The sequence below is a fragment of the Salvelinus namaycush genome, chromosome 6 (genome assembly GCF_016432855.1).
Source record: "Salvelinus namaycush isolate Seneca chromosome 6, SaNama_1.0, whole genome shotgun sequence".
NCBI classification, from domain to species: Eukaryota; Metazoa; Chordata; class Actinopteri; order Salmoniformes; family Salmonidae; genus Salvelinus; species Salvelinus namaycush.
This window is the reverse complement of record NC_052312.1, coordinates 45,584,372-45,608,131: the sequence shown is the minus strand read 5'-3', so window position 1 is coordinate 45,608,131 and position 23,760 is coordinate 45,584,372. Positions and strand designations below refer to the sequence as shown.

Here is a 23,760-nt window from a genome sequence, read left to right as displayed (position 1 = left end):
CTGTTCTTGCCATAATATGGACTTGGTCTTTTACCAAATAGGGCTAACTTCTGTATATGCTCAAACGCATTAAGAAGAAATTCCACAAATTAACTTTTAAGAAGGCACACCTGTTAATTGAAATGCATTCCAGGTGACTACCTCATAAAGCTGGTTGAGAGAATGTCAAGAATGTGCAAAGCTGTCATCAAGGCAAAGGGTGGCTATTTGAAGAATCTCAAATATAAAATATATTTTGATTTGTTTAACACTTTTTGGGTTATTACATTATTCAATATGTGTTATTTCATAGTGGTGATGTCTTCACTATGATTCTACTATGTAGAACATCGTAAAAAGTAAAAAATTAAGAAAAACCCTTTAATGAGTAGGTGTTCAAAATTTGGACTGGTAGTGTAAATGCCCACTACTTTCTTATGGTTGGTTCATAAGATTATGCTAATGTTTGAATCTAAGCCTCAGTAAAAAAAATATAAAAATCCCTTTTCCTCAGTAAAATAAAATATACTGAAGGTTTAATCAATATGTCTTCTTTGTGTACTATGAACGCTTCATCAAATGTTTCTTTATCAGTGTTCAGGTTGGGTTCAGGGTTCATGATCTCACTCTCTGTGTTCAGTGCTTGGTTGACATATCTCTCGTGTCCTGTGTTTCCAGGTGGACTATGAGGATGTTGGCGAGCCTCATATTGGGACTCTTCGTCCTCAAAGCAGTGGTGGCCAACCCCAGATTTGCCCGGCAGGTGGGATTAGACTCGTACGACAGCTCCAACTATGATGTGGATCTAGAAAACTTGAATTTGGAGAATCGGGATGTCTATGATTATGAAGATGGACTGACTATTGATGAACCTCAGGTAAGATACTGGGGGGAAATTGGAGGGATGGGTGACAGAGATGCTGAGATTTGACCTCCGACCCCGTTTGAACATTCTAAGAATGTATCCCTCTATCCACACGTCCTTGAAGCAATCACTAATCGGTACAATAGATGAAAGAAACTAGCAGATTACTTACTATAGCTTACACTGACTCAGTTATGACAGGTCAGTGACAGAGGAAGGAATCTCACATCATAGACATCCTATGTTTTGAAGGTGAATGTATTACTTAGAATTTTGTAGATTGTACGTATCACAGTACTGTTTTGCCTTGGTTGATATTGCCTGCACTTTGCTAGCTCCATTTCCCGACTCAGACGTCAATGTCAAAGTGCCATGTAAATTGGTGGATAAAGCATTGACATTCTATCTTGTGGAAGATGGTGTGTTAATTCGTTGATGGGGACTTATTATGGCGCACACCCTATAGTATCCTGAGCCTCGATGATGGAATCTGCATTACTGAATCATTGGAAGAGTTCAATACCCAAGGACTTGGGACTATATGTTTTTATCTGCAAAATGTATCGTTTTGAGATCATTTGTATTTTCAAGTCCCAGATCTCAGAACTGTTTTGTGATGTCTTCCTCTTTCATGACTCAATAAGTATACAGTCACATACAATTATTTTTGATTGACAACCCAGCATTGTGTGATTGGATTGCATATTGAACTTTATAGCACCAAATGAACAGCTGTTTGCGCTGATAGAACTTTCAGATTTTTGTATTATATTGTAAATTTACTTGTGAAAGACCACTTAAAGAGCAACTCTTTGTGAATATAATTTTTTGGGACCAAAATGTCAGATAGAACCTCAAAAGTTTCCTGCTTATTAGTTTGAATGCTCATAGCTGACTGTAGTTTTCAACACTTGTGTCACGACTTCCGCCGAAGTCGGCCCTTCTCCTTGTTCGGGTGGTGTGCGGCGGTCGACGTCACCGGCTTTCTAGTCACCATCGATCCATTTTTCAGTTTCGTTTTGTTTTGTCTGTATTATACACACCTGGTTTCAATTCCCCCATCATGTTCCCTATTTAACCCTCTGGCTTTCATTTCTGTTTTGTCCGTGATTGTTTGTGCGTTAGTGGTTGTGGTTGATACGTGTATGTATCTGTTTATTTCCATTTGTGGAATTTTGCCTTAATTTTGAGTAAAACACTGTGGTTTCGCTCAACACCTGTGTCCTGCGTTTGACTCCGAATATTCTCCGCACACAACCCTGACAGAATCACGGACCAACTTCAAATGGAGTCAGCAGGCGCAGCCAGCCCTTCTCTCCCAGTAGAGGAGCAGGTTCAACAGCACGCGACCATGTTGCATAGTTTAGGGACAGCCATGGATCGCGTGCTGCAAACTATGGACAGATGGGAGAGAGGAGGTCTCCCAGTAAATCATACCTCAGCACCAATACCCGCACCTCAACCTACACCACCATCCATCCCTCCACCGGTCGGAACCAGTGGAATTCGGCTCTCGCTCCCAGGAGCGTATGACGGAACAGCAGCCGGGTGTCAGGGTTTCCTCCTACAGCTGGAGCTATACCTGGCATCTGTTCATCCGTCCCCTTCGGGACACAAGAGGGTGGGCGCCCTCATCTCCTGTCTGACTGGTAAAGCCCTGGAGTGGGCCAACGCCATCTGGGGAAGAGAGGGATCTACCCTGGATAACTATGATGACTTCTCTCGCCGCTTCCGGGCAGTCTTTGATCATCCACCTGAAGGGAGAGCGGCGGGAGAGCGATTGTTCCATCTAAGACAGGGGATGAGGAGCGCTCAAGATTTCGCCTTGGACTTCCGTACTCTGGCCGCTGGTGCGGGATGGAATGAGCGGGCCCTGATCGATCATTACAGGTGTAGTCTACGAGAGGACGTTCGTAGGGAGCTAGCCTGCAGGGACACCACTCTCAACCTGGACCAGCTGGTGGATTTATCTATCCGGCTGGATAACCTGTTGGCCACCCGCGGGCGTCTAGATCGGGGTCCGCCCATTCCATTACCCAGCTCCTTGGATCCAACCCCTATGGAGTTGGGAGGGGCTGCTAGGAGGGAGACCGGAGGGGGAACCACTCCATGTACCAACTGTGGACGCAGAGGGCACACTGCTGTCCGGTGCTGGGGTGTTTCTCCTGGAAGTCGAGGTAGCAGGCGGAGCACTGGTGGGTCGTCTCAGGTGAGTAGGCACATAACTCACCCAGAGCCTTCTGTTGCACACATGTGGTTATCTATAGAATTTCCTGAGTTTTCCCCACATCCCCAGCATAAGGCGCTAGTAGATTCAGGCGCAGCTGGGAACTTTATTGACCGCTCTTTGGCTCATAGCTTAGGGATCCCTATTATTCCGGTTGATGTTCCCTTCCCTGTACATGCCTTAGATAGTCGTCCTTTGGGGTCGGGGCTGGTTGGGGAGGTCACAGCGCCCATCGCTATGAGAACGCAGGGGGATCACGAGGAGAGAATTAGTCTCTTCCTGATCGACTCTCCTGCGTTTCCTGTTGTGTTGGGTCTTCCCTGGTTGGCCTCTCATGATCCGATTATTTCGTGGCAACAGAGGGCTCTCAAGGGATGGTCCTGTCAGTGTTCAGGGAGGTGTGTAGGTGTTTCCTTAGGTGCCACTACGGTGGAAAGTCCAAACCAGGTTTCCACCATGCACATTCCTCCCGAATATGCTGATTTGGCACTCGCCTTCTGTAAGAAGAAGGCGACTCAATTACCACCCCATCGACCGGGGGATTGTGTGATAGATCTCTTGGTAGACGTTACACTTCCCAGGAGTCACGTGTATCCTCTGTCACAGGAGGAGACGGTGGCTATGGAGACATATGTCACCGAATCTCTGGGACAGGGATACATTCGGCCTTCCATCTCACCTGTCTCCTCGAGTTTCTTTTTTGTGAAGAAGAAGGATGGAGGTTTGCGCCCGTGTATTGATTATCGCGGATTAAATAAGATCACGGTAAAATACAGTTACCCGCTACCACTTATAGCGAGTATGACCGAGTCATTACACGGGGCGCGCTTCTTCACAAAATTGGACCTCAGGAGCGCTTACAACCTGGTGCGTATCAAGGGGGGAGATGAGTGGAAGACAGCATTTAGCACCACTTCTGGGCATTATGAGTACCTCGTCATGCCGTACGGGTTAATGAATGCTCCATCAGTCTTCCAATCCTTTGTGGATGAGATCTTTAGGGACCTGCACGGTCAGGGTGTAGTGGTGTATATAGATGACATTCTAATATATTCCGCTACACGCGCCGAGCATGTGTCCCTAGTGCGCAGGGTGCTTGGTCGACTGTTGGAGCATGACCTGTACGTCAAGGCTGAGAAATGTCTGTTCTTCCAACAGTCCATCTCCTTCCTAGGGTACCGCTTTTCAGCGTCAGGGGTAGAGATGGAGAATGACCGCATTTCAGCCGTGCGTAATTGGCCGACTCCAACCACGGTAAAGGAAGTGCAGCGGTTTTTAGGGTTTGCCAACTACTACCGGAGATTTATCCGGGGTTTTGGTCAGGTAGCGGCTCCCATTACCTCACTGCTGAAGGGAGGACCGGTGCGACTGCAGTGGACAGCTGGGGCGGACAGGGCGTTTGGTCAGCTGAAGGCTCTGTTTACCTCAGCTCCCGTGCTGGCTCATCCTGATCCTTCCTTAGCATTCATAGTTGAGGTGGACGCGTCCGAGGCGGGGATAGGGGCTGTGCTGTCTCAGCGCTCGGGTACGCCACTAAAGCTCCGCCCCTGTGCATTCTTTTCGAAGAAGCTCAGCCCGGCGGAGCGAAACTATGATGTGGGGGACCGGGAGTTGCTGGCTGTTGTCATGGCTCTGAAAGCGTGGAGACATTGGCTTGAGGGGGCAAGACACCCTTTTCTCATTTGGACTGACCACCGCAATCTGGAGTACATCCGGGCGGCGAGGAGAATGAACCCTCGCCAGGCAAGGTGGGCCATGTTTTTCACCCGTTTTGATTTCACCCTTTCCTACAAACCAGGTTCCCAGAACGTTAAGGCAGACGCACTGTCCCGGCTGTATGATACAGAGGAGAGGTCCTCAGATCCCACTCCCATCATTCCAGCCTCTCGCCTGGTGGCACCGGTGGTATGGGAGGTGGACGCGGACATCGAACGGGCGTCACGTTCAGAGCCCATTCCACCTGACTGTCCAGCTGGGCGTATGTACGTTCCGTTTGATGTCCGCGATCGTTTGATCTGTTGGGCTCATACGTCACCCTCCTCTGGTCATCCTGGTATCGGTCGGACGGTGCGCTGCCTTGCTGGGAAGTACTGGTGGCCCACTTTAGCTAAGGACGTGCGGGTTTATGTGTCCTCCTGTTCGGTATGTGCACAGTGCAAGGCACCTAGACATCTGCCCAGAGGGAAATTACAACCCCTTCCCGTTCCACAGCGACCGTGGTCACACCTATCGGTCGATTTTGTGACGGATCTTCCCCCGTCGCAGGGTAACACCACGATCCTGGTCGTTGTGGATCGGTTTTCTAAGTCCTGCCGTCTCCTTCCTTTGCCCGGTCTCCCTACGGCTCTACAAACTGCGGAGGCTCTGTTCACCCACGTATTCCGGCACTACGGGGTGCCTGAGGATATAGTTTCTGATCGGGGTCCCCAATTTACGTCTAGAGTCTGGAGGGCGTTTATGGAACGCCTGGGGATCTCGGTCAGCCTTACCTCAGGTTTCCACCCCGAGAGCAACGGGCAGGTGGAAAGAGTCAACTAGGATGTGGGTAGGTTTCTGAGGTCCTATTGCCAGGACCGGCCGGGGGAGTGGGCAGCTTACATCCCCTGGGCGGAGATGGCCCAAAACTCCCTCCGCCACTCCTCTACCAACCTATCACCGTTTCAGTGTGTGCTAGGTTACCAGCCGGTCCTGGCACCATGGCATCAGAGCCAGATTGAGGCTCCTGCGGTGGATGAATGGTTTCGGCACTCAGAGGAGACTTGGAACGCTGCCCATGTGCGGTTACAACGGGCCATCAGGAGACAAAAGGCGAGTGCCGACCGCCACCGCAGTGAGGCCCCGGTGTATGCACCGGGGGATCGGGTCTGGCTCTCGACCCGAAACCTACCCCTTCACCTGCCCTGCCGGAAGCTGGGTCCGCGGTTTGTGGGGCCATTTAAAGTCCTGAGGAGACTGAACGAGGTTTGTTATAGGTTACAACTCCCCCCTGATTACCGTATTAATCCCTCGTTCCATGTGTCTCTCCTCAGGCCGGTGGTGGCTGGTCCGCTCCAGCAGTCTGAGGTGCGGGAGGTCCCTCCGCCCCCTCTTGACATCGAGGGGGTCCCGGCGTATATCGTAAGGGCCATCATGGATTCTAGACGTCGGGCGAGGGGCCTTCAGTACCTCGTGGAGTGGGAGGGGTACGGTCCGGAGGAGAGATGCTGGATACCGGTGGAGGACATTCTAGATCCGTCCATGTTACAAGAGTTTCACCGTCTCCACCCGGATCGCCCTGCACCTCGCCCTCCGGGTCGTCCCCGAGGCCGGTGTCGTCGCGCTGCTGGAGCCGCGCGTCAGGGGAGGGGTACTGTCACGACTTCCGCCGAAGTCGGCCCTTCTCCTTGTTCGGGTGGTGTTCGGCGGTCGACGTCACCGGCTTTCTAGTCACCATCGATCCATTTTTCAGTTCCGTTTTGTTTTGTCTGTATTATACACACCTGGTTTCAATTCCCCCATCATGTTCCCTATTTAACCCTCTGGCTTTCATTTCTGTTTTGTCCGTGATTGTTTGTGCGTTAGTGGTTGTGGTTGATACGTGTATGTATCTGTTTATTTCCATTTGTGGAATTTTGCCTTAATTTTGAGTAAAACACTGTGGTTTCGCTCAACACCTGTGTCCTGCGTTTGACTCCGAATATTCTCCGCACACAACCCTGACAACTTGTCACTTTGGCTATCACGCGGGACTAGGTGTGTGAGGAAGAATCAGGCGCAGAGAGCAGAGAGTTCCACAGGGAAAAGTGCACTTTAATACGGCACAAAAGCAAGCCCACAACACAGGGCGCGGAAATAAATGGACCACCCAAAACACAGGGTACCAGGTCTAGAACACGAACACACCTAAATAACGCACACACGTAACACAAGAATAATCCCGCACAAAACAAGGGCGGGTAAACGTACTTTAAATAAGGAAGCCCATCAAGCACACAAATAGACACAGGTGCAACTAATAAGACAAAACAAACAGACAACGAAAAAGGGATCGGTGGCGGCTAGTAGGCCGGTGACGATGACCGCCGAGCACCGCCCGAACAGGCAGGGGAGCCAACTTCGGCTGAAGTCGTGACATTGGCCCAATTCCATGTATCCCTTTCCTCCCCCTTCTCTCCAAACTGCACTCGTTCACTCTCCTTCAAGGATTGATTGGCACTGATGGATAGTACTGTATGCATGGACTGAAACTAGGGAGTCTTGAACATTTTTGAGAGACATCTAATTAACTCTTCTATGAAGAGCAATGGTTGAAGGGAGAAGTTGAGTTTTGAGTTGGGTGAGATTAGAGGTTCCATGCTTCTCAACTCTGATTATTAGATTACATCTAGGGCTATTACAGCCGTGTAGCATTCGGAGTCAAATACTGCAATTGCTGTGTCTGTAGACATGACTTGATGGGCTCAGTGAACATTTTTCCTTAGCTACAATCAAATCAAATCAAATGTATTTATATAGCCCTTCTTACATCAGCTGATATCTCAAAGTGCTGTACAGAAACCCAGCCTAAAACCCCAAACAGCAAGCAATGCAGGTGTAGAAGCACGGCGGCTAGGAAAAACTCCCTAGAAAGGCCAAAACCAAGGAAGAAACCTAGAGAGGAACCAGGCTATGAGGGGTGGCCAGTCCTCTTCTGGCTGTGCCGGGTGGAGATTATAACAGAACATGGCCAATATGTTCAAATGTTCATAAATGACCAGTTGAAACTGGAGCAGCAGCACGGCCAGGTGGACTGGGGACAGCAAGGAGTCATCATGCCAGGTAGTCCTGAGGCATGGTCCTAGGGCTCAGGTCCTCTGAGAGAGAGAAAGAAAGAGAGAAAGAGAGAGTTAGAGAGAGCATACTTAAATTCACACAGGACACCGGATAAGACAGGAGAAGTACTCCAGATATAACAGATTGACCCTAGCCCCCCGACACATAAACTACTGCAGCATAAATACTGGAGGCTGAGACAGGAGGGGTCAGGAGACACTGTGGGGGGGCTGGGGGGGGGGGGGGGGGGGGGTAGGGGGGGGGGTTTAGATTGAAATGTATGCATTGAGCAATACAGCTGTATCATATCCGGCCGTGATTGGGAGTCCCATAGGGCGGCGCACAATTGGCCCAGCGTCGTCCGGGTTTGGCCGGGGTAGGCCGTCATTGTTAATAAGAATTTGTTCTTAACTGACTTGCCTAGTTAAATAAATGTTAAATAAAAATAAAATAAATAAATACAGCTGCAGGGTTCGAGCCTTTCAACTCACATGCATACAATGTATTCATAAAGGGCTGGGGAAGGGATACAGTTAGGATAGGAATGTAGCTAGATTAGACATGGAACTAGTATGGCAAGTATGGGTCAAAGTAAATGAGGGGCGTTGCTGTTTGTGAGTGGCGTTGCTGTTTGTGAGAGGTGTTAGTACCTTCTACAGTAGCCTGTAGATACTGATGGCCTATGTGGCAAAGGATATTATAGCCCTTGTTGTTAAGTTCATTTCTAACCCATATTTGGCCCAGGTCTGACATCGGCATGCTAAAATGGGCCAAACTGCTCTGTGCTAGCCAGAACCCAAAGGGTTTCAAGTGGGCCAGAGGGTTCTGTCGGACATTAAACAATCTGAACAATAAAAGCACCCAAATGAGTACAAAATGGCGGAAAGAGGAGAGTGAGCAGAGAGAGCGCTGTCCATGCCAGAAGTAGCCTTCAACGGCCCAAGTTGGATGTGATGCAACTAGTCTGCAATGCCGGTTTGGACAGAGAACACTAAAACAGCCCATTTCAGCCAATGTTCCTGTTTATTTTCTTTTGTAACAAAGACACGATGCCAAAACGATGTCAGGCTGGCATGAGGCTAAACAGCGGGATCAGATTTTCGACTAGTTCCCCTTGAGCCAAACCATTTAAACTGAACCCGATGTGGTATGCCACCATCCAAGTCAGTCCCACAATCCAATGCACATTTGGCTATTATGACATGAGGGATCTGTGTACAAAACAATGTTGTAGTCTTTCATTAGTCTGCTGGTGTATCAATGTGCAATCTCAGAGAATGTTCTAATGGCTCAGTTTGATGGAGGAAGGTGATGTTAATGCATTGTGTGTGTGTGTGTGTGTGTGTGTGTGTGTGTGTGTGTGTGTGTGTGTGTGTGTGTGTGTGTGTGTGTGTGTGTGTGTGTGTGTGTGTGTGTGTGTGTGTGTGTGTGTGTGTGTGTGTGTGTGTGTGTGTGTGTGTGTATTGTTTTGGATAATCACATCTGTTAAATTACCAAATTTAATTTCTAGCAATTACAGCTAATTACATCTCATTTACATTGTCCAAATTCAAACTCTTCTTCTCAGTATAAACAGGACAGAGGGAGTATAGTGCATGTAATCCAAAAGCCTTGGAATGATTCAGGGTAAAGAGAAACTGATACAGTAGAAAACAAACCCTTGACAATAGTGTAGATAGAAGACAGGAAAAACTCCAGCAGTTCCCTTCAGACCTTCTCTTCAGTGGTGTGTGTGCTGGGGAAAATATATTCTAGATCGCTCTCACATGATTAACATTTTCAGTGAGATTATAGAATATTTGTTAGTGTGTGGCAGCGCTTACCCTTGATACAGTAGGCTACTGAAGCGTGAGAGGGCAGATTTAGGAATAAGGATGTAGAGTGGGAAAGGGGATCATGCAGACTGGAAGGAGTCCTCCCTCACCAAGTCAGAGGAGACTCAATGATGATCTCTGCTTTCTCTTTCCAGCTCTCTGTTGCCTTTCTTTATTCTGCAGCTCCTCTAACCCTAACCCTAAGAAGCGTCAAACCTTTCTCCTGTAAACTGTAATCCAAGGCCAGAGTTACTGATCTGGTGCATTTAAAGCTCTTTGCAGACACTTCTAGAACAGGAGCTGACTTGGTTTAGAGCACTGTAAAGTATGTGTCTGTTGTGAATAGGTCACAGGTCACATTGCATCAGCAACATGCGAATAGAAGCTTGTAATGCTCTCTTTGGTCTATTTAAATGGTACCTCTAAGCAGCTTCAGAATAGCAGCTTTAGAGACGGTGCTAGGGGCCACTCCTGGAAAACAAGTGAAGTTATGTAGTAAAAATCCGTAGCTTTATTCTGTTTATATCTGATTGTTATTAGCCTGTAGTGGTGTCCTTAAAGATGTTAATACCAGACCTGGGTCAAATACAGCCAGGTATGGAAAATACTTTCAAATACTTGAGCTGCACTTCATTTAGTTTTTCCGTTACAATATAACAAATAGAATAGTCCCAAAAGTTCAAATTTCAAGTTAAATCAAGCTCATCTCAAATTTTACTTTTTAAATATTTTAGCGGTCTGATCTATACTGCAATTCCACGTAAGATCCAGAAGTAATTTTTTTAAATACAATCATTGCATATGCATTTTATTTATTATATCATAAAACATGACAACTTTGCCATTGTTTCGGCTATTTCTCAAATTAAAGTCTGTGCTGTTGCTTTGAAAACAAACAGACGTGTACCTCTGATCGCTCAGGTGACCTATGACCTTGTGATTGGCAGTTGCTGCACATGGACAGGGATTAGTGTTTTCATCAACTTATAGGTCACGCATGCTGAACCCTGGTCATCTGGGCACCACAAGTCCCTATTAGCCCACTTAGCTAAACCCTAAACGTGAGCCCAGGGAGCTAAGCAAGTGTTTAAGTCCTTCATCACGTGTAACTAGGTCACCAAGCTTTATAGCAGAAAGCCTTTCAATGGACAACATATTGTAAACAAGCGCTCTGCAAAATGTTTTGATCTTACCTAGATATTGTATTTCTTACCATTAGAATGCATTAACTTGATGTCTTACCAAGGTAAATTATTTTAGTGCACTGGCAGGATTGAAACAAGTCTGAATTATCTTGTATTTCCTGGGGAAGCAAAATCAACCAAAAAAGTAAATGCATTTTCTGGGTGAGTGAGAGAAACTCAAAACAAGTCATGTTTACTTCCTTATCTCAATACAACAGAAAAATCTACGTAAGATTGACATGTTTTGCAGTGTGGCTGCAATGTATCTTGTGTTATCATGAAGACATCATTGAGCGAAGTTGGCCTTTGTAGAGAGGGGCAGTGGGCCCTGAAAAAGACACACAGAACATTACACAAAGGCAGATGGAACGTATGTATACAGATGTACATGTGTGTACAGTCCCATATGCCTGCCATTGAACCCATACAGTGCGTTCGGAAAGTAATCAGACCCCTTGACTTTTTCCACATTTTGTTATGTTATGGCCTTATTCTAAAATGGATTAAATAGTTTTTCCCTCATGAATCTACACACAATACCCCATAATGACAAAGCAAAAACAGGTTTTTATAATTTTTTGCTAACTTATTAAAAATATATAATTATCACATTTAGATAAGTATTCAGACCCTTTACTCAATACTTTGTTGAAGCACCTTTGTCAGTGATTACAGCCTCGGGTCTTCTTGGGTATGACGCTACAAGCTTGGCACACCTGTATTTGGGGAGTTTCTCCCATTCTTCTCTGAAGATCGTCTCAAGCTCTGTCAGGTTGGATGGGGAGCGTTGCTGCACAGCTATTTTTAGGTCTCTCCAGAGATGTTCGATCGGGTTCAGGTCCGGGCTTTAGCTGGGCCACTCAAGGACATTCAGAGACTTGTTCCGAAGCCACTCCCGCGTTGTCTTGGCTGTGTGCTTAGGGTTGTTGTCCTGTTGGAAGGTGAAACCATGCGTCTGTCTGAGGTCCTGAGCGCTCTGGAGCAGGTTGTCATCAAGGATCTCTCTGTACTTTTCTCCATTCATCTTTCCCTCAATCCTGACTAGTCTCCCAGTCACTGACACTGAAAAACATCCCCACAGCATGATGCTGCCACCACCATGCTTCAACGTAGGGATGGTGCCAGGTTTCCTCCAGTATTGACGCTTGGCATTCAGGCCAAATAGTTCATTCTTGGTTTCATCAGACCAGAGAATGTTGTTTCTCATGGTCTGAGAGTCTTCAGGTCCCTTTTGACAAACTCCAAGAGGGCTGTCATGTACCTTTTACTGAGAAGTGGCTTCCGTCTGGCCACTACCATAAAGGCCTGATTGGTGATTGGTGGTTGTTCTCCCATCTCCACAGAGGAACTCTGGAGTTCTGTCAGAGTGACCATCGGATTCTTAGTCACCTCCCTGACCAAGGCCCTTCTCCCCCGATTGCTCAGTTTGGCCAGCTCTAGGAAGAGTCTTGGTGGTTCCAAACTTCTCCCATTTAAGAATGATGGAGGCCACTGTATTCTTGGGGACCTTCAATGCTGCAGACATTTTTTGGTACCCTTCCCCAGATCTGTGCCGTGACACAATCCTGTCTCGGAGCTCTATGGACAATTCCTTCGACATCATGGCTTGGTTTTTGCTATGACATGCACTGTCAACTGTGGGACCTTATATAGACAGGTGTGTGCCTTTCCAAATCATGTCCAATCAATTGAATTTACCACACGTGGACTCCAATCAAATTGTAGAAACATCTCAAAGGATGATCAATGGAAACAGGATGCTCCTGAGCTCAATTTCGAGTCTCATAGCAAAGGGTCTGAATACTTATGTAAATAAGGTATTTTCAGATTTTTTTTAAATATACATTTGCTAAAAATTCCACACCCCCCAAAAAAAATTCATTATGGGGTATTGTGTATAGATAGATGAGAATTTTTTTAGAATAGGGCTGTAACGTAACAAAATGTGAAACAACGGAAGGGGTACGAATACTTCCCGAATGCACTGTATTTGTTTAAAATTCTTGTTTATATGTCAAGAAGCACTTTCCAACATACCACTTCACTCCTATGTGCATGGAGTACCAATACACATATTCTAAAGTGATTCATTCCATTTGCCGGTTTTGGGTTCCATTGTATATCTTCTTGGTCCTAAACAAGCCTGATATTGTCTGACAACTAGAAGACTCCTAGACAAACCCATTTAGCCGCTTCCTGCACATTGTTTTAACTTACTGGTTTTATCTGTGAAAATAAACTACATCCAAATGGGTGATCATATGTGGTATACACTCTGACAATGACCTAACATATAAACCATTCTGTGAGGCTAGGACTTTGTGGTAAATGGGATTCCTTGGTTGGTTTTGTGACGTGTTTTAGGGTGTCACAGCTTGGTTTGGAAGAGTGATGGTATTATGCAAAGATCTCTCTAGAGTTGTGAAGTTTCTAAAGAGATGCATTGGTGAGATAGACCAGAAAATAATGTTTGTGAGTGAGCAAGAGTGATCTGTATGCCTCAAATCAGCTCCTCTATTTCACATTATGGAACTTCAAAACTCTCTCTCTGCACATTTTGTATTTCCACGTTGTTTCCCAGAGTTGTTTTTTTTTTGGGGTAGCCAAGCTTTCGCCTCTCATTTCCCCCGAGTTTGGATGTTTGCTTTTTGGGGGAGGAGGAGGGGCATCAGCAGCAAGCAAACTAACTCTGTGCAAGACTACTCAAAGGCCTACCTTGTTGTCTCGTAAACTCTGCCACTGCCAAACTCTCAAGACGTGCATTTTCAATTTCATAGCCGTTCTACGTGGCTACGTTTACAAACGTCCCCATTTTACTGTACATGCCTTTCCTTGCATATAAATGTGTATCTACTTTTAGGAATTTCATTATACAGCAACATACACTTTGTGGTAAGTTGCCTTTAGGTAAGTCTCAGGCTACCTCAGGTTAGGAATCTGCCTGACTTGGAATGTAAGTCGATGGACAGCTTCTCTCAACATTGGTGGAGTGAAATTGGTGGAGTGAAATATGCATTTTTGCAGCTACCATGTGTCTCTTGGTTCCACAAGGACCATTCCCTCTTTTGGAAGATAGAATCAGCCCATGGGTGTAAGAGAGTCAATTACCTTTTGCACATTGTGGGGTTTTAGCGCCCCTGTGTGGCTAATAATAGAACTGCATGGAATTACTATGGTGGTTTGCTGAATAGCAAGGACAATGAAGGCAGGTACCCCTTGAAGTGTCTATCACATTCTTAACATTAGTTGAGAGTAGATATTTCTTTATTGTCTGATTTTCAGATATTTGCTTTACGTGCAAGAAAATGCACTGTGGTCAGGTGACATAGGCCAGACATAACATCAAACAAACAAACAAGAATGACAGTTCTTACCCCTCCCTTCCACATTACATAACATAGGAACATGTAGCTGTGTTGTAAGTTTTGCATTATGTTCATCAGTTTAGGAGGTGAGATGTATGGCTTAAAGCACAGTAGATAGATGCAGTTGCAGTTGATATCATAACTGGTATTAAAACAATGAGTACGTGGTGCTTTGCTGTGAGGCACTATCAGAACATACTATGGGGGCCCTCTTACAGCCAAAGACCGCCTCTGGAAAGTCTGCCATTAGGATTTTAAAATGTCCTCTTGGCATTGCATATTTCGGACATCTGTTTGTTCAATTTCAGCCGAAATGCTTTGACATTCTGACACACACACACTCCTCATTGGGTTCTGAGGAGTGTGAGAACATGGAGAGGTGAAAGGTCAACAGGATAAGATGTGACTGAGTTTAGGAGATTTTCTTTAGATGTAGGACTACCATGTAGTGTGACTGTTTATTTGCTTTCTAAACAAACCAAACACCTGCTGTGGTCATCATTCCACATGAAACACACAAACTGCTCATAAATGGCATAATTCCTCTTTACAATTTGTCATAGTCAATTTCAACTGGGTCAGGTTTGACATGTTTCCAACATTTTCACACTGTAGCCTTTCTAACTTCTCCATTTGCAACGGATTCTTCCATTTTTCGGTTTGTATGTACTGTCTGAATGTGACCCCTATGAGTATATCCTGTCACTTGACCCAGGAATTAATTGTCACAGAGCATCCTACCAAGACACCACTGCCATAGGTAAGCCTACTGTGCAGGTTATGCAGTCCCCAAGTTGAAGACCCACAAGAGTCAGTTAAAGGGGAAGCTCGGTATTTTACAAGTTGTCGAATGGTTCGTCACACAGAAAAGGTCTTTACATGTATCTTTTTTAAACATGGATTATGGTTTCCCCTGGTCCATAGACTACTTTTAGGGTGAGGAAGTGTCTTACATTAAATTGTAAAATACTGAACTTCCCCTTTAATGAAAATTATGTTTAATTTTTAGAGGACGTTCCTATTGTATAGTGGCGAAAAGTTGGTTTGTGTCACACCTGTGATGTTTGAACTGATGCTCACTATCCTGTTAATTTTTGACCAAACATTTTACAGTTATGTTTACAAACCAACAGACCATGGAGAATGTGGTAACAGTGAGAAATCTGTAATAAAATATCTATAAAACAGGGTGAGAATAGTCTTGTTTACTTGGTTGGTAGGTGGAGTTTCCCCACTAAAAACACTTTCTGTTGTGCCTTTACCCAGATTGCACTTGTATTCTTCTCTCATCTCAGTTTGTGGTCCGAAATTTGTATTTGTATCCACATTTTCCAATTCCTGGCTGGGATTTTTGGGGGGAGGACAACCCTTGAGGGTCTTCCTCAAATCAATATTCATGTCCTCAATGTTTTTTCAACATTCACCTGTAGATATGAAGCAATACACCAAGTCTTCCACTACTTGGCCATTACCAGTGTTATGATCATTTAGGAGGTTTATCATGACTGAGTCATCTGCATACACAATGATGTGTCTCCGTTCCTGGTTGCTTCTCCAGTCATCTGTATATAAATGGTAGAGGTGAAACAGCATAGCAGGTGCCCCTGTTAAGCTACACCTGTGAATGACTGATACTATAACTGTCTCTGGATCTTCTATTCTCTCTGAACGGTAGAAGTCAGGATGTCCAGAAGTCCTCATGTCCCTGGTCCTTTTCCTGGGCACTCTTTAGCTACTCGTGTTGTATCCAAATATTTCATTCTTGTTTGGTCGCTGTTAAGCTTTATTGCCTTTATTACCAGCATGGTCATACATAACGTTGTCCTGTGACATAAATTTGGTACTGATGAGATGATTACTGATATTGAACTCAAAATCAGTACTTCACACTCTGCACGGCTGGACCAAAAGACGTAGAGCTTCCAGTCCATGAGCGACAGTTGGCTTTTGAAGCCTCCTGCTACTCGGTAAGTGAGGCTACTGCTCTCTGGTAATCTCTGGCGCTCACTGGCGCCCTCTGGCGGTCTCTGGTGGTCTCTGGCGCTCTCTGGTGGTCTCTGGCGCTCTCTGGCGCTCTCTGGTGGTCTCTGGCACTCTCTGGTGGTCTCTGGCTCTCTCTGGCGCTCTCTGGCGCTCTCTGGTGGTCTCTGGCGCTCTCTGGCGCTCTCTGGTGGTCTCTGGTGGTCTCTGGCGCTCTCTGGTGGTCTTTGGTGGTCTCTGGTGGTCTCTGGTGGTCTTTGGTGGTCTCTGGTGGTCTTTGGTGGTCTCTGGCGCTCTCTGGTGGTCTCTGGCGCTCTCTGGTGGTCTCTGGTGGTCTCTGGCGCTCTCTGGTGGTCTCTGGTGGTCTCTGGCGCTCTCTGGTGGTCTCTGGTGGTCTCTGGCGCTCTCTGGTGGTCTCTGGCGCTCTCTGGTGGTCTCTGGTGGTCTCTGGCGCTCTCTGGTGGTCTCTGGTGGTCTCTGGCGCTCTCTGGTGGTCTCTGGCGCTCTCAGGCTCTCTCTGGCGGTCTCTGGCTCTCTCTTGTGGTCTCTGGCGCTCTCTGGTAGTCTCTGGCGCTCTCTGGCGCTCTCTGGTGGTCTCTGGCGCTCTCTGGTGGTCTCTGGTGGTCTCTGGCGCTCTCTGGCGGTCTCTGGCTCTCTCTTGTGGTCTCTGGCGCTCTCTGGTGGTCTCTGGCGCTCTCTGGCGCTCTCTGGTGGTCTCTGGCGCTCTCTGGTGTTCTCTGGCGCTCACTGGCGCCCTCTGGCGGTCTCTGGTGGTCTCTGGCACTCTCTGGTGGTCTCTGGCTCTCTCTGGCGCTCTCTGGTGGTCTCTGGTGGTCTCTGGCGCTCTCTGGTGGTCTTTGGTGGTCTCTGGTGGTCTCTGGTGGTCTTTGGTGGTCTCTGGTGGTCTTTGGTGGTCTCTGGCGCTCTCTGGTGGTCTCTGGTGGTCTCTGGCGCTCTCTGGTGGTCTCTGGTGGTCTCTGGCGCTCTCTGGTGGTCTCTGGTGGTCTCTGGCGCTCTCTGGTGGTCTCTGGCGCTCTCTGGTGGTCTCTGGTAGTCTCTGGCGCTCTCTGGTGGTCTCTGGTGGTCTCTGGCGCTCTCTGGTGGTCTCTGGCGCTCTCAGGCTCTCTCTGGCGGTCTCTGGCTCTCTCTTGTGGTCTCTGGCGCTCTCTGGTAGTCTCTGGCGCTCTCTGGTGGTCTCTGGCGCTCTCTGGTGGTCTCTGGTGGTCTCTGGCGCTCTCTGGCGGTCTCTGGCTCTCTCTTGTGGTCTCTGGCGCTCTCTGGTGGTCTCTGGCGCTCTCTGGCGCTCTCTGGTGGTCTCTGGCGCTCTCTGGTGTTCTCTGGCGCTCTCTGGTGGCGCACCTCCTGCATTAGCATTGACTCCCTCTGTCACTGTCTTTCCCACAGATAGAGATTGGCACACTGGCCCCACCAGATTACAACTACCCTGGCCCTGGGGGCCCTGCATCACTGGAGGAGGAAGAGGAGGACGAGTTGCCCCTAAGACCCCAGCTCATCCCCCAAGGCTCAGGGGGGTCTGGGGTACTCATGGGCCCCGACGCACAGGGAGGTCTGTATACACACATACACACACTCACAGCACATACACCGTGTCACCTCACACTATGAACCCATACACACAGGGAGGGTGTATATTAGTTATACACACCCACAGCACATCCACTCTGTCACCTCACACTATGAGCCCATACACACAGGGAGATGAAGGTATGTGTCCAGTACTGACAGTGATACATAACACACAACCTTTCCTCTTAACGCCTACCCATGCAAATCGACCCCTTTTTACAATCATCCTTCATCATTTCCAAATGCATGAGTTCCATTTAACTGTCTGACATTAGTTAAATGTGTGGTACTCAACCATAAATCTCATTAACTTTTTGTAATGTCACCTAATCATCATTGTAAACATGACTCACTAGCCCTAAACTGAATCATGGTCCACTGTGCTCTAACCTGTCTCTTCTAACACCTAATCTTGTCTCTAACAAGAGGAGGAGCTGCGCCTGAGTCCCATTGACATTCTTCATATCTCCGGGGACTTTGGGGGTTCCGCGGGTTCTGGAGGTTCCGGTGGCTCTGGGGTTTCCGGAGGTTCTGGGAGTTCCGGAGACCTTTTGGCTTCCGGTTCTGGGGACCTTTTGGTTTCTGGAGGCTCAGGGGGTTCCAGGGAAATTAGTTCAGCAGGTTCTGGGGATCTTGGTTCTGGGGGTTCCAGGGTCCTTGGTTCCGGAGACTCTGTGGGTTCCGGGGACCTTGGATCCGGAGGCTCTGTGGGTTCCGGGGACCTTGGTTCTGGACGCTCTGGGGGTTCTGGGGACCTTGGTTCTGGAGGCTCTGGGGATCTTGGTTCTGGAGGCTCTGGGGGTTCCGGGGATATTGGTTCCCGGGGCTCTGGAGGTTCCGGCACCCTCATAGGCTCATGGGGTTCCGGGGTCATATTGGGTTCCAGTGCTGAGGGTTGCGGAGGTTCTGGAGGTTCCGGGGACTCAGGAATAATAATTATATCTGGAGGTCAGTACCTATACTTATACAGACTACACTGTATAAGTATACAGATAGTTGGTTGGGCCTATAGTGGCCTTGTGAACCTAGTACAGTTCCAAGCACTGATTGATACACTAAGACTATATGGGATTTCATTGCATTTCTAAATTTGCCTTTTCATTTAACTGCTTTGTGCTGGTTAAATGTGGATTGATAATGCTTTCTTGTGACTTGCTACTTGTCGTCATTGTAAACCCTGTGTAATTGTTTGTCACTTACAGTATCATTGTCATTGTAAACATCACTCATTGTCCTACCATTGTCATTGTAAACGTCACTCATTGTCCTACCATTGTCATTGCATTACTTACCATAAGTTCCTAATCATTGTCAACATAACCCACTGTCGAACCATGTTTGAGAATGATTGATTGATTGTCTGATTGAATGATTGTTGATTGACAGTCCATCCCATCCCATGAGAAGCACTAACCTGTCTCCTAACCCCTCCCCTTGGCTCTAATAAGAGGAGGAGCTGCACCTCATTCCTGACACTACCCCCCAGGAGGCATCGGGTGCTTCTGGGGAGTCTGGGGCCTCTGGCACCTCATTGGCCTCAGGGTCTGGAGGCTCCTACTCTGGTGGGTCAGAGGTCACATTAATCCCTGACCCTGAAGGTAAGTACCAACAAATAAAGAAATAATAAGAAAACAGATCTCTATGGTATCAACCCATTGTATCATATGTGTAAGGATAACAGGGGTAAAGGTCCCGAAAACTTTGAGCAGAAAGCATGCTCTGCTGCCATGTCCATATTTGGACAGGAGAAGGTGACCAAATAATCTGGTCAAGAGATGCTTTTCAAAGGAGTTGTGGTTGACAAGTATGAATCTCCAATTCCAGCTAAGAACACTGTTCCAATATACCTACAGTTAAAGTCGGAAGTTTACATACACCTTAGCCAAATACATTTAAACTCAGTTTTTCACAATTCCTGACATTTAATCCTAGTAAAAATTCCCTGTTTTAGGTGAGTTAAGATCACCACTTTATTTTAAGAATGTGAAATGTCAGAATAATAGTAGAAATGTATTTATTTCAGCTTTTATTTCTTTCATCACATTCCCAGTGGGTCAGAAGTTTACTTACACTCAATTAGTATTTGGTAGCATTGCCTTTCAATTGTTTAACTTGGGTCAAATGTTTTGCGTAGCCTTCCACGAGCTTCCCACAATAAGTTGGGTGAATTTTGGCCCATTCCTCCTGACAAAGCTGGTGTAACGGAGTCAGGTTTTTAGGCCTCCTTGCTCGCACAAGCTTTTTCAGTTCTGCCCACAAATTTTCTATAGGATTGAGGTCAGGGCTTTGTGATGGCCACTCCAATACCTTGACTTTGTTGTCCTTAAGCCATTTTGCCACAACTTTGAAGGTATGCTTAGGGTCATTGTCCATTTGGAAGACCCATTTGCGACCAAGCTTTAACTTCCTGACTGATGTCTTGACATGTTGCTTCAATATATCCACATCATTTTCCTTCTCATGATGCCATATATTTTGTGAAGTGCACCAGTCCCTCCTTCAGCAAAGCACCCCCACAACATGATGCTGCCACCCCCGTGCAGAGCCTCCCTCTTTTTCCTCCAAACATAACGATGGTCATTATGGCCAAACAGTTATATTTTTGTTTCCTCAGATCAGAGGACATTTCTCCAAAAAGTATGATCTTTGTCCCCATGTGCAGTTGCAAACTGTAGTCTGGCTTTTTTTATGGCGGTTTTGGAGCAGTGGCTTCTTCCTTACTGAGCGGCCTTTCAGGTTATGTTCGATATAGGACTCGTTTTACTGTGGATATAGATACTTTTGTACCTGTTTCCTTCAGCATCTTCACAAGGTCCTTTGCTGTTGTTCTGGGATTGATTTGCACTTTTCGCACCAAAGTGCGTTCATCTCTAGGAGACAGAAAGCATCTCCTTCCTGAGCAGCTGCGTGGTCCCATGGTGTTTATACTTGCCTACTTTTGTTTGTAGAGATGAACGTGGTACCTTCAGGCGATTGGAAATTGCTCCAAATGATGAACCAGACTTGTGGAGGTCTACAATTGTTTTTCTGATGTCTTGGCTGATTTATAATTGATTTTCCCATGATGTCAAGCAAAGAGGCACTGAGTTTGAAGGTAGGCCTTAAAATACATCCACAGGTACACCTCCAATTGACTCAAATTATGTCAACTAGCCTATCAGAAGCTTCTAAAACCATGATATAATTTTCTGGAATTTTCCAAGCTGTTTAAAGGCACAGTCAACTTAGTGTATGTAAACTTCTGACCCACTGGAATTGAGATACAGTGAAATAATCTGTCTGTAAACAATTGTTGGAAAAATGAATTGTGTCATGCACAAAGTAGATGTCCTAACCAACTTGCCAAAATAATAGTTTGTTAATTAACAAGAAATTTGTGGAGCGGTTGAAAAACAAGTTTTAATGACTCCAACCTTAGTGTATGTAAACTTCCGACTTCAACTGTATTTATATTAAACATATACCAACATAACATCATTTGATTAACTCTCACAATCCATTCCCAAGATTCCATTTAACTATTACCTAATTTAATCAGTTAAATGTGTCATAAACAACGACAACAACATAACTCCCTTGCTATTTGTGACTTCACCGTGGCAAACAGCACTTGTTGTCGTGTCACTGTCCATGCTGTTTCCAACCTGTCTCTTTAACACCTCATCTCTATCTCTAACAAGAGGAGGAACTGCTCCTGACTACTCCGAAAACCCCTCAGGAGTCTGGAGGTACAGTAGGCTCAGGGGGCTCTGGGTTGCCAGAGGTTGACTTGGACATTAAAGGTCAGTATCCAGCACAAACTCTAACTATTCAATCAAAACCTGTAACCAGGCTTCTGGGGTTATAGGGTCTATTCTACTTCACTATACAGTATATGGGGTCTATCACATTCCCATATTGAAACCTATTTTCTCATATCTTTATACGAGTTGTCTCTTTCATTTCACCCCAGAAACCCTGGTTTTGATTGAATGGGGTTATTGAATCGTATGTGCATCCTGTTAAAACTGATCACAAACTGTGTTGAAGCCATATGTATCTGTAATGTCCGTTACACAACTTATGTCTTGTCCTTACCTGTCACAAACACTATCATGTGTCTGTCTGTATCATGTGTTTACTATCAAGTTGCTCTACGATATGAGTCTGTAACATCTGTTATCGTCATCTTCTCCTAACGTCTGTGTTATAACCTGTCCCGAACACCATTTACACAATATGTCTAACATTGGTAATGCACTACACCTCAACCATAGCACCTCAGCAACAACCCTCATAATGTGCACACCTTTGTCACATCAAAAGCTGCGTCCAATCCAGACTTGACAACATTTCTTGATGCAAGAGGTAAAACAAACAAATCATATCAACACTGAGTACACGTCTCCACCATTCTACAAACCCATTGTTACTGCATCGAAGGCTGGTGGCCTAAACTTCATCACACAACATCTCAGACCTATCAACTGTTCTCTCAAATGTATCGCCTACCTCCATCTTTCTTCCTTGTCCTGTCTGTCTGTCCCAGGTATGCCTACCTGCCTGCTGTGCACCTGTCTGGGTGGTTCTGTCTACTGTGATGATGTGAAGCTGACCAGCGTGCCGCCTCTCCCCAAAGAGACCACTCACTTCTACGCCCGCTACAACCACATCACCAAGATCAACAAGGGCGACTTCGCTCAGATGAGTAGGTGTCACATGTTAAAGGCACAGCCCGTGAGATTTCCTGCTGTTTCAATTAATGAAACCACGTGGAACAGTCTGAGTACTTTACCGTCTCTCTCTTACAGACAAGCTGAAGAGGATCGACTTGACCGCCAACGAGATTGCATCCATCGCTGATGATGCGTTCTCCGGCCTGCCCGTGCTGGAGGAGCTGGTGCTCCGTGAGAACGGAGTGTCACAGCTGCCTGCCCTTCCACCCGTGATGACCCTCATCGACGCCAGCCACAACAACATTGGCGCCACAGGCATCCACAAAGAGGCTTTCAAGGTATGTAGGTCTGACAAGGATCACAAACAATGTATTTGCTTTTTCCCAGCATTATCACATTTGATTCCCCTATTGGACTAATCACCAAGCCCTTGATGAGTTGAATCAGGTGTGAGTGCTGGGATGAAACAAAAACAGGGATGTATGGAGAGACTGTCTGGCATAAAGGACTCCACTCTAAATGTAAACAATGTGTTTTGTTTAGGACATGACGGGTCTGCTGTACCTGTACCTAACAGACAACCACATCGACCACATCCCTGTGCCCCTACCGGACAGCCTGCGCTCTCTGCACCTACAGGTACCTGCACTCCTGCCTCATTACTGCCCTCTTGTGGGTGATCTGGGAACTATAGGATTACCTCCATACTGTACACTGGTGGTGACTAGAGGGGTTTTTGCTCAACTGACAACAGTATCCCCTCTATCTGCAAGCTGTTTCAAAACATTCTGGCCAATTCTCTGCCATCAGTCTCAGTTATTAGGGCAAATTGTTGTATATATAAACTATACTTTTCTCCAGCACTGTGTCAGACCTGTGCAGAATCTCACACAAGCATTAGTTCGTTGTTTTAAGGCCCATAGATGAATGTGTTGTTTGGCAGTGTTTTCTTAGACTTCCAATGCCTTGTTTTCCAGCGCAACAACATTCAGATGATACACGAGGACACGTTCTGCAACCTGAAAGACTTCAACTACATCAGGAACGCACTGGAGGACATTCGCCTGGACGGCAACCCCATCAACCTCAGCAGGACCCCACAGGCCTATGTGTGTCTGCCCCGCGTCCCCATCGGAGCCCACATCTAACCACACACTGATCAATACACACACATCTTTACACAGCTCAACTCAACATCTACGAGACATATGTACATACCATACACACACTTACCTACTGGACAGATCCTAAAAGTTGTCCAGTCTCAGTTCAATTGCAATCTGCACATACAGTAAACACCGGAACACAGTATC

At 46.4% G+C, this 23,760-nt stretch overlaps 1 protein-coding gene across 1 annotated transcript; it reads left to right on the top strand.

Annotated features, from left to right (window-relative positions):
* The first annotated feature begins 670 nt into the window (after window positions 1-670).
* LOC120049412 (aspartate, glycine, lysine and serine-rich protein-like) lies at window positions 671-23,645 on the top strand. Its single transcript, XM_038995681.1, has 9 exons — window positions 671-856; window positions 17,610-17,772; window positions 18,219-18,740; window positions 19,241-19,390; window positions 21,473-21,574; window positions 22,321-22,479; window positions 22,583-22,785; window positions 22,991-23,086; window positions 23,425-23,645. The coding sequence occupies exons 1-9, from the start codon at window positions 671-673 to the stop codon at window positions 23,593-23,595; spliced, it is 1,752 nt and encodes a 583-aa protein (XP_038851609.1). The 3' UTR covers window positions 23,596-23,645.
* Window positions 23,646-23,760: the final 115 nt, after the last annotated feature.

What these genes read in the sequence shown, in the direction of transcription:
- LOC120049412 (XM_038995681.1), top strand. Translation starts at nt 671, where the DNA reads ATGTTGGCGAGCCTCATATTGGGACTCTTCGTCCTCAAAGCAGTGGTG. An exon ending in ATTAATCCCTGACCCTGAAG is followed by an intron (nt 19,391 to 21,472) that starts GTAAGTACCAAC and finishes ATCTCTAACAAG; the next exon opens with AGGAGGAACTGCTCCTGACT. An exon ending in GGTTGACTTGGACATTAAAG is followed by an intron (nt 21,575 to 22,320) that starts GTCAGTATCCAG and finishes TGTCTGTCCCAG; the next exon opens with GTATGCCTACCTGCCTGCTG.